At 44.5% G+C, this 16,689-nt stretch overlaps 2 protein-coding genes and 1 non-coding gene across 4 annotated transcripts in view; 2 read left to right on the top strand and 1 right to left on the bottom strand.

Moving 5' to 3' along the window:
• The first annotated feature begins 951 nt into the window (after positions 1 to 951).
• On the top strand, positions 952 to 3,452 carry LOC122536060. The gene is made up of 2 exons (XM_043668101.1): positions 952 to 1,470; positions 2,302 to 3,452. The coding sequence occupies exons 1-2, from the start codon at positions 952 to 954 to the stop codon at positions 2,743 to 2,745; spliced, it is 963 nt and encodes a 320-aa protein (XP_043524036.1). The 3' UTR covers positions 2,746 to 3,452.
• A 1,967-nt stretch (positions 3,453 to 5,419) lies between these two features.
• On the bottom strand, positions 5,420 to 5,493 carry Trnan-guu. The gene has a single exon. It is a non-coding gene; the product is annotated as a tRNA-Asn (tRNA).
• A 4,924-nt stretch (positions 5,494 to 10,417) lies between these two features.
• Positions 10,418 to 16,689, top strand: part of LOC122536051 (putative uncharacterized protein DDB_G0282133) — a 16,282-nt gene continuing 10,010 nt past the window's right edge. The window contains exon 1 of one of the 2 annotated variants that reach the window (XM_043668084.1): positions 10,418 to 10,726. The gene's annotated coding sequence lies outside the window, so the exon portion shown is untranslated. Of the gene's footprint in view, positions 10,727 to 13,658; positions 13,710 to 16,689 lie in introns of those variants that run through there. The other variant, XM_043668085.1, reaches the window with a different exon arrangement.

Raw genomic sequence — 16,689 nt, 5'->3', positions numbered from 1 at the left:
TTGGACGCAGACGGAGAGCCATCGGGCTCGGTCCTTCGTCTTGCCCCGCGACACCTCGACCGTGCTCACAGCTCTCGTCGCGTTTCGCGTTTGCGCAAACCTTCTCGAACCTGGCCAAACGCGTACCGTTTCAAGCGCAGCGAGAACTGTGCGACTTCTCACCTTTCTCTCTCTCTCTCTTTCTCTCTCTTTCTCCTCTGATTCTATTAATTTTGCCGATTTTGTCGGAGAGAGATGAAAGTTTGTTCGCGATCGTGAGAACATCACGCGTGGTTACGATTTTGTCAACGACTGTCCTCTAGTTGCAGCAAACTGCAAACACTGCTTGCGCGCACTGGTTTCCAGTCGAATCGTGCACTTCGATCGAAACCTTCTGCTTGTCACTGCTTCTCTCTCTTTCTCTCTCTCTCTCTCTCTCTGTCTCTCCTTCTCAAAGAGTTAACTTTTAAAGGAAAATTTAACGCACAACGTAACTCAAAATAGAAGAGGGGAAGAGCGGGGCTGTTCGATCGAAAACAAAAACGTGAGTCACTGTGAGAAAAAAGAAAAGCAAAAAAAAAAAAAAAAGGAAAAACGTGGTGTAGTGTAGAAGGTGGTACAAGGCCGTTTGCACAAGCGCGAACAAACGCCTGTCGATCGCTGGAAGGAGGAAGATATCTGGTAGTTTGAGCAAACGCGTCGATTCGTGTTTTCTGTCGGCAGGCGTGTACATACGGCAGGCGTGTACACGATCTCGACGTCTGACGGACCCGGCGATCGCCTCGGTCCGAGAAGCGGCTTGTTGACTCGTGTGGGCTGGTCTGGTGGCCCCTCAGTCGAACGTCGAGCGCGGTCATCCACGCTACGTTTATCCTACATACTTCTGTTTGTGTTTCGTCGTTCGATCGCAAGTCGCCGACGTGTGGCCTCGCCTGCGTGGCCAGATACAAACGCGTACCGCGTCTCACGCCCATGTGCGAGAGCACGCCATTTCCCAAGTGCGTGAACCGCGATCGAAAGGCCGACGATCGATTTTTTCCCCCATTTCTCGTCGATCGGCCGTCGAGCAACATGTCGACGTCGGACTTGGTCGGATACTCGCACGACTTCCTCGCCGAATTCATTCACCTGTACCGCAGCTTCCCCTGCCTGTGGCAGGTGAGGTACAAGGGTTACAAGGACAGGCTGCTGCGGAATCGCGCCTACGACGCCCTTGTGCAGAAACTGAGGGAGGTGAACCCGGTGGCGGACAGGGAGACCGTCATACGAAAGATCAACACGCTGAGGACCGCGTTCAGGCGGGAGTACAAGAAGGTGCGAAGCTCGCAGAAGATGGTGCACAATCCGCGGCAACGTTACAGATCCTCGTTGTGGTACTACGATATATTGAAGTTTGTCGCCGAGCAGAACGAGGCTGGTCCACTGGACGAAGAGAGGGACGTCAAGAACGCTTTGGCTCATCCAACGGACCTCTCTCAGGAGGAGATGATGGTACGACATCGTTCTCAATTTTTTTGTTCCCTTTCTCTTTGCCTCCTCCTTTTTTTACTCCCCTTTCTTTTCTCTATATTTGTCATTTCTACGCTTTGCAGTCTGTGCAGTCTGTGCAGTCTGTTTCCTGATCTTTAAAACGTTCGCGCAAGCGAACAAAGAAGCATTTCATTTTGTAGCTCGTCGCGATACGCCACGAACGTACGTTACATGCATACGGCAAAGAGTGCGTCGGGAAGATGGAGATACTTCGCGAGAAATACATCTTTTCGATATCGGTATCAAGCCTGTCTCGATATCTTCCTTGCCTTATTCCGTCGTTTCTCTCTCTCTCTCTCTCTCTCTCTCTCTCTCTCAACGAGTTGTTCTATTTCTCTTCCTCTCAACGAGACTTTATCGATCGGAAAACTCGACGAGCGCTACGGCGCCCAGGGAATCACGCTCTGACGAAAAAAGAAAGTCGAAACGTTAGTTCGTTTGACATCACATTCACGTTTTGGCGAGCAAATTCGCGGTACGGATTCGCGTCAGTCGGAAATTGGAAAGGCTCGTTTTTTACCGGCGAGTGCGAGTCTCTTAGCGCGAGTGAGCAAACTCGTCGAGACGCGACGCGACGCGACGCGATTACGCGCGATGTACGACTGTGACGCGATATCGTGCGATAAGATGGAACTCAACAACGCGACGCGACTCGTCGAGTCGAGTCGAATGTTTCCGCTCGGACGTTAGATCGTGTTTCTCACACGCGCGCGCGTGCACGTACATCATACACGTCGCCGTCGTATCGACATCATTGAATTACAGTTGGCAACGTCACACTGTGTTTTCTAGTCTGTGCAAACGGACGTAGACAAGATCGAGCCACCGTCACCAGCCCCGTCACCGGCGGCTAGCTCCGCTCCTGCGTTCCAACCGATCATCCTGGAAACCGAGGGCTCGTACGTCAGAAGGATTTCCAACAGCGCGTCGGCCGAGCCTCTCGTCCGAAGAAAGTGTCACCAGCAACAGGAAAGCTTCCCGGATCGTCAGCCGAAGGACTCGCCGTGCGAACTGTCGCCGAGACAGTTCGCCAGCTGCGTGACCGACGATCACTTCGAGACGTTCGGTCGTTACGTCGCGGGCAAATTGAAGAAGTCGATGCCCCGGCAGAGCATCATCGCCGAGAAGGTGATCGCTGAGGTCCTCTCGAGGGCCAACCTCGGCACCTTGGAAGAGACCACCAGCCTCACGGAGAAAGTACCGTCCCGCTGTTTCTTGGTGATGGGCGATCGTTGAACGTGCCACCGATCCATCGTCAATTCCCTTGGCGTTGATTTTCTTATCCGTCTACTCGCGTTCGCGATTCAAACTGTCTCTGATTGTCAGTGTACAGACAGGGTGGAAAGGAAAGTTTCTACCCGTAGGCGTGGAATTGAATTTCACGGTCGAAAGATTTTTTCTTTCTTTTGCATTGTAGTCTACTCATCGCGAAGGTAAAACTGTCCCAAAGTTGATAAAGAAAAGTTTCTTCATCTTGATTAATTTAGACGCGTGCGTTCTAACAGCGACTTAATAGTGTCTAGGTTCTAGACTAGCGTAGATGTAGCCTTTATGTTTCGAATCATGTCGACGGTTTTATCATTCGATTATTATATAGACTCTGCGCTACAACTATGATAAATCAAATGTTAGCGAACCGTAATACGAAAATTCACGCGTTCAGAGGAACCATAAGGTCGCTGTTAGCACGCGCGCGTCCGCCGTTGTAAATGATTAAGAAACTTCTTTTGGCCATTTTTCAAAAGAATTGTTTGGTTACAACTTGTGGAAAAATTTTTTACCTTCGAGACCAAGGTCAAGGTTTTGCGTGTGTTTCCATCAAATCGAAGGTGCAGAATTCATCCATGATAGCTACGGACAAACTTTTCTTTCCACCCTGTGCATTGTACATCTACCGTCTACCAGCCAAGATTGCCACATTAAATTATGGACAAATATCGAAACCAGCTTTTCCTTTTCTCGATATACACGTACAAAAGCACTACGATACTTACTATACGAATAAATCAGCCTCTTTGTTCCCCTTCTGCTTTCCAATTTCAATGGATCGGAGCGAACAACCGACCGTTCCTCCGTAAACAAGAACAAACCGAGTGATTCCACGATTTTTCGTAGCGTAGCCACTCCACGCCTTAATTACGGTTTGTTCTATTCACGTTTTTTTTTTCTTTTTTTTTTTTTTTGTTAGCGTCAATTTTTAGTACAAACACCGAAACTTTTTTTTTGTTATCCAACTTTGCCTCGAATTGCACCAAACTTTACCAATTAAAAGCTCGCGCGTAATCGGTTGGACGGGTGCGTGACTAACTAAACGAGATATCATCGCAAGCAGTTTAAAAAAAAAAACTAGCGTTTGTTTCGTCCTTTCTTTCTTTCTTTCAATGTACCGCGTTGTTCGTAACTAAAATGAAAAATCGGCAAGGGACGAGGTGGCGTTGGACTGATACTCCAATGTGTTCTGCACGCGTCGATTCGAATCCCACTCCCCGTCCTCGTCGGAGTTTATGGATTTCTTTGTCCACCGTTTCTTCTTCCTTTTCCTCGTCCGTCGTTTCTCTGCAGCTTTTCTACATGAAAATTCTAACACACGCGCGTACACGCATTTATAGAGTCTGTGCCTGTCGTCTCTCGCCGTTATCGATACATTTGTCACAATAAATTACAATGAAACACGCGCGTTATCCATGTACGTGCATAGCGCATAGAAGATAACGGGCCATGAATGTTAAAATATATATATAACCGCATATATTAAAGCTCACGTGCGTTTTTTCTGCATGCATTTCTGCGACTGTTCGGAGGCAGATAGCTTAGCATAACCGTTATTTGGCTTTGATTTATGACTTAAGCTCGGGCCTCGGCGCGTCCCTCCGCTCGAAAAGCAATTACCGGTGGCTATAAGTCGTGTAACGGTGTATCGAGCAACAATGAACGAATTGTCTGAAATTTACAGTTTACAGAGGATGCCTATGAGCAATATGTCAATTGGGCAAGCGACTTGCCTCGTCTTCGAAAAAGGCAAGACGAATCCTCCGCACGTGATCGATGCTGCGTTCGCAGTTATTAGCTGCCATTTATTGTCGACGTTCAGCAACAAATTTACCGAGGCCGGAAATTTGTTCACCTTTTCCAACTCTAAACGCTCTTACGACTCTCACTCTACATTGTATTAAATTTCATTGCGTTTATTGTAAGAGGACTACGACGACATGCAGAGAGAATCAACAAAATTGCACGCGTTTCCGAGACTGCTATACGTTCGAGGAATATCGAAATATACGTCGTGTTTTAAGCGACACGCTTTAACTTCCGCTTTTTTTCTCGGACCTTATCCTTAGAAAGCCTCGTAAAACACGGAAATTGCACTAAAAGTTTCACGCGTTTACGCCGCGTCTCTCCTGACATAAATCGAGAAATTCCGAGAAGGTTTTTAGCCGGGAGAGCGAGATACACGTACATAAATATGAGTTACCGTCGGTGCTTCGTCTCGTCTCGAATAAACGATTAAAAAACTTGAAGAATCTGCGCAAGTTATCTGGTAACTTGGACAGTGTTATTACTGGCTTTCCCTGCAAAACCGAGTATCGTTTTACAGCGTCGCAACTCACGGTTGTAATTCCATTTTATCGCGCAAGTATGGTTAAAACGCACGTTGCCTCCTTGTTGCATCGAGTATCGTGTCCTTTTGCTTGCAAGTTGAAAAGTGATGAAGCACGAGAGAGTATACAGGAAAAAAAAAGAGAGGTCGCTTTCATTTCAATTTCCGATCCTCACGATCCGTAGATTTGTATCGAAAATTTCTCGAACGAAGCGACGAAATATTATACGTTTTCATCTGTTTGGTACGATGATCAGTGTTGGAAGGAGAGCCTGTTCAAAAGAGGCAAAGACGACAAAATAAATTCTCCCCCGCCCCCGGGTGGGCTCGAACCACCAACCTTTCGGTTAACAGCCGAACGCGCTAGCCGATTGCGCCACGGAGGCACTACGACTAGTCGTTTTTTACGTACATAAATATTTCGCATACTCTTGATATTGACCCTATCAAACTGTGTAAACAGCGAAAGTGATAACGACGAATATGACATCGAAATTCACGCAACAGTAAGAAATGAGCGCACAACGAATAGAATAGGAAAGAAGAGAATAGAAGAAAGATCGGTTGATCAACACTGGAATTATCAAAATGGTCAAAATGACCAATTGATAATTTTTATCAGATACTTTATAACAAGCGTGTCCGCGCTGTATAATCGAAATTGGCGTAATTAAGCAAGAATTCTATTATTTGAATAATTTTAACCATGAACGTTCATTTTGGAAAGTCCCTTATATTTGCGAACAGAATTTCTTCCATACGAAGCGCGCGATAAATAAAATAAGAAGAAAAATTTTGAACGAGTATCTTGCAAATACTCTGTATCAAACCAGATATTGATCTGAACTGGTATCTAAAAAGCAAGCTTCAGTGTTCTCATTAAAAATTTTCATATTTTTTTAATTAATATATATATATACTTTTCTGATCAATATATCGCTTCGCTATAAAAGTTGTTTTAATATCCTCGTAGTGATAATATAGGTTACACTGAACTAATAAAAAAAAAAAATGCAAACCATGCGCAGCATAAATCCTTGTGAAATTTTTGTTGGCCAATGAAACCCAGAAGATCTGCAAATGGTTCGACATTTTTTATTCGTTGTAAAGATTTTACTTTAGCGTCTCTGATGGAAATTTTATGCTTCAGTCGTCTGTAATGTTAAGCATTTCTTTTTGTAAATAACATATATATATATATATATATATACAATTATGCATTTGTACAATTCCGACATTTATTCAAAATTCGTTCGATAGGTCGCATAAAGCCCAATTAACTTCCGTTTTACTTTTCCCTTGAGTGATTTAATTTTCTTTGAGTAATTTAACTTTCTCTCTGCAGTTTCCTGGGATGACGTGTCCCTAAAACCTGCATTTAACATGAAGAAGATCATAAATTACTATTTGCTTGTTTGATTTTGTGTGTGTGTGTGTGTGGTGCGTGTAGGTGTGAATTGCAAGAGACTTCCGTTTTTACCTCCGAGTGTCATTTATAATATTTAGGTAGCACCCTTATTCTCTTCCCAATTCTATAGGTTCTAAAAGGTCTGAGCATCCTTTCTACCTGTTTTATGTTTCTCCTTTAACCTCTTGCGCTGGCAACTAGTTTACGGACCATAACGAGTGACCGAACCGTATACAATAATTTGTCGTTTTCTTTTTGAACTCGTCGATATGATATCGCTGGATAGAAATTATTCAGAAGTAATAAATTTATTATTTGTTTTGCCTGGATTATACTTAAATATACTTAAAACTGAGAAATATTATTGCAGTTTTGTGACAAAAAATTTTCGACGTGCGTGGTACGTACGTCGTTCCAGCTCAAGAGGTTAATCACTTGCGCTGACAACTGATTGCGGACCATAACGAGTGACCAAACCGTATATAATAATTCGTCGCTTTCTTTTTGAACTCGTCGATATGATATCGCTGGATAGAAATTATTTAGAAGTAATAAATTTATTATTTGTTTTGTCTATTTTGTTTCACTTAAATATACTTAAAACTGCGAAAATATTACAATTTGGGGACTGAAAATACTCGACGTGCGTGGCACGTCATTCCAGCACAAGAGGTTAACCATTTGCTCTGGCAACTGATTGCGGACCATAACGAGTGACCAAACCGTGCACAATAATTCGTCGCTTTCTTTTTGAACTCGTCGATATGATATCGCTGGATAGAAATTATTGAAAAGTAATAAATTTATTATTTGTTGTGCCTAGGTTATAATTAGACATACTTAAAACTGAGAAAATATTACAATTTTGAAACAAAAAAACTCTCGACGTGCGTGGCATGTCATTCCAGCGCAAGAGGTTAACCATTTACGTTGACAACTGATTGCGGACCATAACGAGTGACCAAACCGTATACAATAATTCGTCGCTTTCTTTTTTTTTTTTTTTTTTGAACTCGTCGATATGATCTTACTGGATAGAAATTATTGAGAAGTAATAAATTTATTGTTTGTTGTACCTATTTTATTTCACTTAAATATAACTTGAAACTGAGAAAATATTACAATTTTGGGATAAAAAAATTTTTTGACGTGCGTGACACGTCATTCAAGCGCAAGAGGTTAATGCGAATTTCATTGTAGTGCCGACTTTCTTTACATTTTCGTGCTCCGTCTAATTGGACGATACTCGATGCTCGAGCGTAAGAAACGAGCAACTTGAATTCGGGCGTGGTGTGTGCATGCATCTGAAGTCCGTGCACGTAAGTAGGCGCGTACTTATGTTGGCGGAGCCCCTGCTCCCGGGGGTTGAATCTCACGGTGAATTAGGTCGACGCGCGCTGCTCGTTTAAACGTGTACGAGTGGTTGTGCGAACGAACGGCGCGCTCGCTTATGTTGGCCAAAAGCGAGGTATGCGGAAGGAAAGTCATACGCGCGATCGCTCCGAGGAGGAAGGAACAATCGCGGCTTGGGTGTTTCGCGAACGAGTTCCCGAGGGTGTTGCCAGAACGACGAAGGGTGTTTACGAAAGATTCGTTGAAAACGCAACGAACAGAAAGACTCCCGCACAAAAGACTCGTTATCCTTTCCCGTTAGTTTCGGCGGCGGGTCGTGCCTGAACGGAACACCGGTTGATCGTTTTTAGTTAAACTCTCGGGAAAGGTTCAAAGCAAGCGTATTAGCCACTCGACCAGGGGGGGTCTCGTTAACCATCGTAGCCCCATAGCGTATTCCGTGCATTTTATGTAGGTACGTAGGTACACTCTACACCCTTGTTCGGCTTTCTTTCTCTGTTTTGCATCGCCATTTACTCCTACCGATCCAACCGGTCTTTGAACGACGAAAGAAAGGGGGGGGGGGGGAAATGAGAAGGAAGATACACCGACGAGACAGAGGCGAGTCAATCGGCCGTGAAACGCGGCAAATTCTTTTCAAGTGCCGCTATCGAAACACGATGTTCTTTCTTTCTATTCGGCCGTGTGACCAAAGGAACAAACGATCCGGCGACCGATACGATAACAATAACGGTTAACAAACGTGGAACGATTTCATTTTCGCGCGATCGTTCAAGAATTGTTTCTACCGAATCTGTTCTACCGCGGCACTCCCCGTGGCATCTCCTCTTCTCCTTCATCGCTTCTACTTTTGTTTCTCTTTCTATTATCCTCCGTCGTCGCGGAGAAAAAAAACATATCGTTGGTGTCAAGCTGTCTGGATTCTTCTAGCCAGAGACTTCAGACGAGATATCGAGTCGCGGAAAAGGTGACGCTTGTTAATCGTCGATGGACAACACGACTGTCGGAACCGGCTGAAAAGGGAAACGATCCTCGAACGAGACAAGATCGATATTTATCTTGGCAGAGATCCAGATTCCGAAACGATGCCAACTCGGGAAACGGATAATATCGCATTCCCTCGGGTAAGATGCCTACGTAATTATCGTCCCGACGAATTCCCGTTTGTAGTTTGTGCCCCCAATTTTCTCTTTCACCACTGTCGAGAGATTAAAAAGAGAGAGCAAGCGCCAGAGAAAGAGAGAGAGAGAGAGAGAGAGAGAGAGAGAGAGAGAGAGAAATGAAGAATAGGGTGTGGAGTATAATTGACACGAGGCGACATTCCGAGATTCGGCTTCGAAGGCAGATACGTGGTACATAGTATGCATTCGGATTTGGCCGAATGGAAAAGTCGAGCACGTAAAACGCGAGGAAGCTAGCAGCAATGTATTCGGCCGTGAGCAATCGATAATCTTTCGTTTTGTTCGCGACGCAGCCCCGAAAGGTATTCATTTGGAAGTATAAAAGCCCAAGGTTTCGATGCTTTCGCGAGTCGAATCGTCGAAAGCCAAGAGCAACGAACAAAAGATTGATACAAAGTCGATGTAAAGCTCGCTAAACGATCACCGGAGGGGGTTTTTCATCTTGGTATTCTTACCACCTTCTCTCCCTTCGATGACTCGAGTTGAACCTGCTTCCTTTTCGCATTAATTGAGAAAACAACGACGAACGCGAAACGTACGGTTATGGTACGTCGAGTGGCCATTCGTCGACCCAATCTCGGGGAAATACACTAAAAAGAAAATACAGGCTACGATGGAAAACGAGACGGTTGCGCGTCTTTTCTATGTAAGGTAATGCTCTCGACGAGAGAGGAAGGGAGGCAGAAATACTCCAAAGTCCCCTCGATTGGATCTGGCTACCCTACCGGTTGTCGAAGGGTGTCGTCGTCTCGTTTAGTCACCCTTATGCACAGGGACGTAACGTTCGTCACTCGCTGGCCACGACAATGGCCAATATAATAATGGAACACGGATTTAGGAAGATCGTGCACGTTTTTCTAGTCGATCGTTCGCGTTTTCTCTTCGCGAGGGGATAACATATGCTGAGACGATACGAGAAAAACGATGACCGAGACGAGCGAGATATCGGAGTTGTCTCGAATTTCTGTTGGCTCTCGACAATGGCAGAGAGCAGCGGTAAGAATTAGGCTCGGTTTCTGTCTGTTTCTCCGAGAGAGCAAGAAGAGTGTACAAAATCAGGTAGGATTCCAAAGACGGCACGCTCTTTCTCTCGCTCTGTCTCTTTCCCTCTGATTCGTGTCGATATTCCGAGTGAGGCTCGGCGGGATGGCTCGTATCGACGGGGAAAGAGCCGAGAGAAAGACGAGAGGAGACGAGAACCGGAGAGAGCCGACAGAGAGAGAGAGAGAGAGAGAGAGAGAGAGAGAGAGAGAGAGAGAGGAAAACTGTCGGTGTCAGGTGGAAGGGAGTGCACCCCGTTCGAGTACGGCCCTGCAACGTGCCCCCCGCCCAGTAAGGGTGCGTAGACGGCGGCGCTCAGTCTCATCAGAACGGCCGAGCAAGCAGCAAGGTCCGTTCTGCCAGTATCAGAGTATCGCGTGCCGGCCGCACTGCGGCCGTGCCTTTTTTCCTCTCCTCCGACCGGGGTCCACGCGCAACACCGGAATATCTGATCGAACATCGATATTCCTCTCTCGTGTGCTTCGCTCTCTTTCTCTTTCGAACGCGTGACGTGTGGTGGAGAAGACGTTCGGACCACAGGGATTTTCCTCGATTTATCGTCAGGATCTCGACATTTCAAGCACGAGAGAAGAGATCACCGTGACCGATGGAGGATGACGTTCGATGGAAAACGAGGTAAACCGATAACAATCTTAGTCACTTTGTTCGTCTCATCCTTTCAGCCTATCTCGCTGTTCGGCCAATCGACAAAACGGTTTTCCCTCGGCATTTTGTCGCTCTGTTGTCGCACATATGTGTCGGATCTTCCTCCTAGATTCCCCGTGCAATTCGTTCTGGCGAAATTCCACCTGCTCACGCGAGTAACAAACAGCAGTCTCTCATTACCGATACGATACGATCGTTTATCGATTCGTATCGCGCGAACGCGGCGAGTAGAAACGACGCGAGCGTAGGTGGAAAGACCGTGGAGCTACTAGGGATAGGCCAAAGACGGTGGCTGATTGCAGCGCGATGCGTCGACGCGTAAAAATTATTATGGTTTTTTTTGAGGGGGGTTTTTCTTCTTGCAAGGAGAGAAAACACGCGAAATGTCGCGTCGTCTGAAATTGAACCGAATCGAACGAAACGAACGGTACAGACGACTCGAATCCGGTTCTCGGTAATCGATGTTTATCAAACTTGCTTTTGCAAAGTCTGGCGATTGCAATTCGATCGTGGTCGTCGACCACGCGAGCCATTATCGTTACATAACCTAACATTCGGACGTTCCTCCCGATAACCGACACACCAACTCGCCTAAAATCCTACTATGTATATCTATCGGGGAAAGCGAAAGCGAGGCAAAAAGTAGAAGATAGATTTCGTTTAGATTTCCTAAAGAACAGAGCAATGGGTAGAGAGGACAGGCATTCTCTGTGAAATTGCTTTCGTTCCCTCCCCTTTTTCTTTCTCCTCTCTTCTCCTCTCCTCTCCTTTATGTCGTTTTAGCAGCAGCTCCGCTAAAACGTTTTGCTCAATATCGTTTTATTCGTTTCGCGTTTCTGCAGATACGAGTCGAATTTTCCGCGAAACGTTCTCGCGCATAAACATAAAGAGGGGAGAGAAAGAGACACAGAGACAGAGAGAGAGAGAGTTTCCATTATCGGGAACAAGACGAGATTCAAGGGACATTTAACGTTGCAGGGTAGAATAATATCTCCCGCGAGAACAACGCGTTTCATCGAGTGATACCGGAAACGTGAGCCGACGCGCGATATCGTATGTTCCTGGAAAACTCGCGTGCAACGTCGAGGAGAAAGAAAGAGGAAAGAAGTGAGTGTTGAAATGTGATACTAATCACGACATCTGTTAATTGTAGTGGCAACTTTGTCACTAAGTATTTGGGGTATTTATGTGTCCTTAACTAACCTAAACTTAACCTCAACGGTCGGAATTCATTCGTTTTTCGTAAGTCTTGGCGTGCTATTATCCTACACTGTATTGTCTTGAAGAATAAAGTGTCTTGTTAAAACTAGTCTCCACGTACGTTTAAATATTCCAAGAGTGAGAACGAGAACACTTATCAGTATCCGAATATTGCTGTAAACTTTTTCTTTTACAAAGTAAAAAAAGTCGTCAGTCAAAATTGATTCGCTCGTGGAAGAATGTTGCCGAGCAGAAACAAAACGAAACAAGAGAAACGAGCGCGAGTGAGATGAAAAGCTGTTCCAACGCGAATGCAAATAGGATTGCGAAACATTGTCGCGTCGCGTCGATTCTACATTTTTACTCGCGATGCTAATCTGGCCAACTGGTAGCGAACACTCGCGTAACGCCATCGAGTAAGCGAATGGACGGATGGATTATGTTTTGGTGACGAGGATTCCGGCAGAGGGTTGTTGGTTTGAATTAGCCATTCCAACAAAGGGGGTGCACCGGAGCCTAAAGGGAGGACGCCTCTCGTTATTTCCCTTGGCTCCTATCCCGATTAACGTGTATCGTTTAAATTTAACAACGAGTCAGAAGACACGCGTGCTTGAGCTATACGATGGATTTCTCTCTCTCTCTCTCTCTCTCTCTCTCTCTGTACGATCGATTGAGGAAAGTCAATTTCTTGCAAAATAAGTGGAAGAAAGCCGGGCAAGGTCGGGATTCGAAGAATTCGAATGACAGAGCGACTAGGTACTCACCGTCGTAGGTGAGTACGCGTTGGCCAGCCGCCAGCCGGCCGCGCCGAGCCGTCAATCGTTCCAAAGCGTTCCACGTGTAACGTCTTTCTCAAGGTGTGTACACAGTTTGCGTTTGTCGCGTTCCTGGGAGTGATACGGTCACTCAAGCATGTCGGATTAGTCGCGATGATTTTACAATGTTCGAACGGTGTAGCTAGATGTACGTACGTCGTGTGATACAACCCGTATGAGATACCCTAGTCGAGAGACTAAGGCGTAAAGATCGTTCAACTACATAATTGTAAGACGCGGCAAGAGAACAAGTGGTTCGAGCCAAGGACCGTAGAGAACGTAGTCGCGAATGCCAACACGCGCGTGAATCGTTGATTCAACGCTGGTTGCTGGGAACTAGCATTTATACACGCGCGACGTACAAATGGGGTGCAATTTAGCGAAGCCCGATTTCTGGCAATGCGAAGGAGCACGATCGACCGACACGGGAGAGAAGAAGACGGCGAATCGATTCGCGTGGCCAACGAGCAAACCGTATGGGCATTCGAGCTGCGAAATCGCGGCGACCGATTTCTTTCGTTCATGCTATTGAAGGACAAGATAAATATACGCAGGGATTTGTGTACTCACGGAATATTATAATTGCTCTTTATTTTACTTTGCACCGCGTGCGCTCTCTGCAAAGGTCTAACAATAACTAAACGTCAATTTAAATATATCCGTTCCCCCAGATGGCGACGTCGCTAACCACATAAAACAAAAGAGGCTCATTATCAGGCTTCTGCCTTGCCGACACATGCTTGCGAAGAGAGTCGGTGGTGCAATAAAATTCACGTTAAAAACATAAGGCAGAGAAACAAAGAATCTCTCGAAGGTTCTGCGAAATTCCTAAAAGTGATAAGGGTATTACTTGAAGACGATAAATGACACTCGGAGATCAATTGGATTCTATACGAGCTATCAAACGAATTGGTTTGAATAAACATCGAATTGTACAAGTAAGAAATATAAATTGCACGACTGCATATGCTTGAAAGGGAAATCTTTCGAGAAAACAGGGGGAGGGAGGGAGACGATGATCAGGCGGTGGGAGGAAGAGGGTCGAGCGGCGGCGATCGATGGATGATCGACCGATGGATCGATCTCGAACCGCGGTGGTGGTCGGTGCGTAGATCCCGCCGGGGAATGCCTGGAGCGACAGCTCGAGTGTTGCCATGGCGACCAACGTTTGCCCCGGCACACTACCTCTGTTCCGCTCCGAGCTACCCACCGGCGACGGTGCTCGATCGAACCCTTTCCGAATCCCGTCTTTCTAACTAGCCACTAGCCACTACTCGCGCTTTTCTCCTCTCTTCTTCCCCTTTCTCTGTTTCCCTGCTCGTCCGTCCGTCCGTCCGTTCCATAGCCACGATCTCTCGACTCGACCACCGTCGCGGCGCTCTGTGTGTATTCTCGTTCTGGATTCACTAGAAAGGAGATACACTTGGCCGGACAGGCTGTTTTTTTACCAATCGTTCGGCAACAAAGAGTCTCGATGTGATCGACTGATCGTCGATTTACAATACCTGTTGGTGGATCGAATAAAAAAAACACACCGTGATAATTAATGGGTTTAATGTATATAAATTATGAAACGTATAAAGTATCTATCTCTCGTTAATTCACGCTCTCTGTTCACTCTCGCTTCACCCGGGACATCCCTTCCCGGTCACAGTTGTTTTTCTTCACGATGCTCGCTCTCAATTGTTCTCGCACACTTCTCTCTCATTCGTTCTTTTTTCTACCATTAAATATACTAAACATCTCGGACCATACCACACTATAATTACATGCATACTCGGCACACTCGTACCTCCTTACAAACATTATGTACTTTCACTCCACAATATATTACGATCTATGGTAACCACTACCGCAACATCAACCCCTTCACCTACAGTGACGTCTGCATTTCCTAAGTTAGAGTCAACAATGACGTCACAGTTCGTAGGTTAACACTTTATCGACGATGGTTTTCGTATCGTTAAGATGGGAAGAAAATATACGTACTAATTCTCTATCTTCTTCTAAAATATTCAGGTCCTCGTCAAGATCTATTAGTGCCAATATCGCCATTTTCGAGCGTTTCTACATCCTCGGTAAATGTTGTTTCCATGTTTATACTTCCATCCACTTTTTTTGATGCCATACTTAAAAAATTTTAAAAGTAATAAGTGTTAGGCTTATTTTAACACTCCTGCTGTACGTTTAAAATCTGATTGCGAGATAAAACATGGCCGGACATTCACATAACGGCGTCATTCGTCGACAGATAACAGTATTCAACTTGCCGCCAAATGATGTCATCCGTAAAGTCAACTGTAAATACGATAAATAATATATATAAATTAAATTTATTTAAAAAAAACTAGATATCAATAAATACGACAAATATTTAATTTCTAAAAATATATTTATTTATTTTTATTCAACAAAAATAATAATATATTTATATATATTCAGATCATTTATTTTCGAGATAATTAAATTATTAAAATAAATTAATTAACCCTGATACAAAAGGTACAAATTATATTTTACTTGTTTTTTTTTTTTAAATTCATTCTCATTACTTTAATTATAAACAATTTTATTAATTTTAAATTATTACTATAATATTAATATTTATTATGAAATTTCATTTTTATATATTTCATATTTTATACATAATAAATAAATTTATATTTAAATACAAGGATAAAGAAAAGTATTTCTCCAGAAGGCTCTTTTCAATGCTAACATTCCAAGCTATGTTATGCTGCTTCAATGGAAAATAAATATCACTTTTTGGTCATGTCGAACTTCATTCAATTCAATTCAATATATCAAGGGATTAACGCTTGCTTTAGATCGGCATCGCAATTCAATTAATCGCGTCCCCGCGTCAAAGGGTTGCGGACCGCGTTCCCTTTTTCCGTACGTGACACGACAACGATCGACACCGCGATTCGATCGATATTGTTTCCTCGAACGCGAATGGCGTCCCGCGTTTATGGCGTTTGCCGTATTTCGCTAGCGGAAACGCGGTGTCGACGCATTTCTCTCCAGTGTACATTCAACGAGATTCAAGCGAAACGCGCCAGCCAGTTGCTGCAGTTTGACGATAACGATAATACCATCGTGCAGCAGGACGGGGAGAGTCCATTGTTCCGATCGACTGTTTTCTCGTTGCGTGCAACGTTCCTCCTTCGCACGGCGCATCTTCTCCAAGTATCTGGCTACGGAAACTCGCGATCGGTTAGCAACTCTCGGCGTCTTGAATGCCGACGACCGTCTATCATCGCGCTTTCTCCTCTCTTTCCCTTTAATCCCTTATCTGTCCTTTTATCGTAACATCTAGCTGATTCTCCTCTCCTTTTTTCTTTTTTTTTCTGTTTTTTTTTTGTTTCTCTTTTTTTTTATAGCTTCTCCTTCCCTTTCGCGACCTGAATTCCTTCAACTCGCTTTGACCGTCTTTACCTCGGCTCGAGAAACTCGTCGTCTCTTTCTCTCCTTTCTCCTTTCCTTGCATTTGCTCTCCCGTTTTCGGAAAGACAAGCTCTGAACGAAGACAAGTTGACGATAACTTTTTTTCGACATATACGTAGAGATCGACTTCTTTTATACAGGGTGTTTCGTAACGTTCTTGTGGAACCCACTTCGGGAGCTGATTATACGCCTAAAAGTAATGAAAAAAAGTTATATAAATATATGTCCTGTCTGTCTTCGTTCATGAGATATAATGAATTTTCTGTTTTTTAATTACTTTTACAAAAGATGCTCGAAATGACCAGCCTGCACGCGTCTTGTCATTCATCTGGTTACTCTCTCTATCGTTCCTGGTGTTTCTCGAATTTGTCGGAAGCCTTGCTCTATTTATATTTCGTAGTATTTCAGCATTTTCAATCGATGTTGCGTATACAATAGATTTTAAATGTCCCCACAAATGAAAATCTAATG

The sequence above is a fragment of the Frieseomelitta varia genome, unplaced genomic scaffold, assembly GCF_011392965.1.
Source record: "Frieseomelitta varia isolate USP_RPSP 00005682 unplaced genomic scaffold, Fvar_1.2 scaffold_795, whole genome shotgun sequence".
Lineage (NCBI taxonomy): Eukaryota > Metazoa > Arthropoda > Insecta > Hymenoptera > Apidae > Frieseomelitta > Frieseomelitta varia.
The sequence above is the reverse complement of the archived record's forward strand: the minus strand, read 5'-3'. Positions and strand labels throughout refer to the sequence as shown.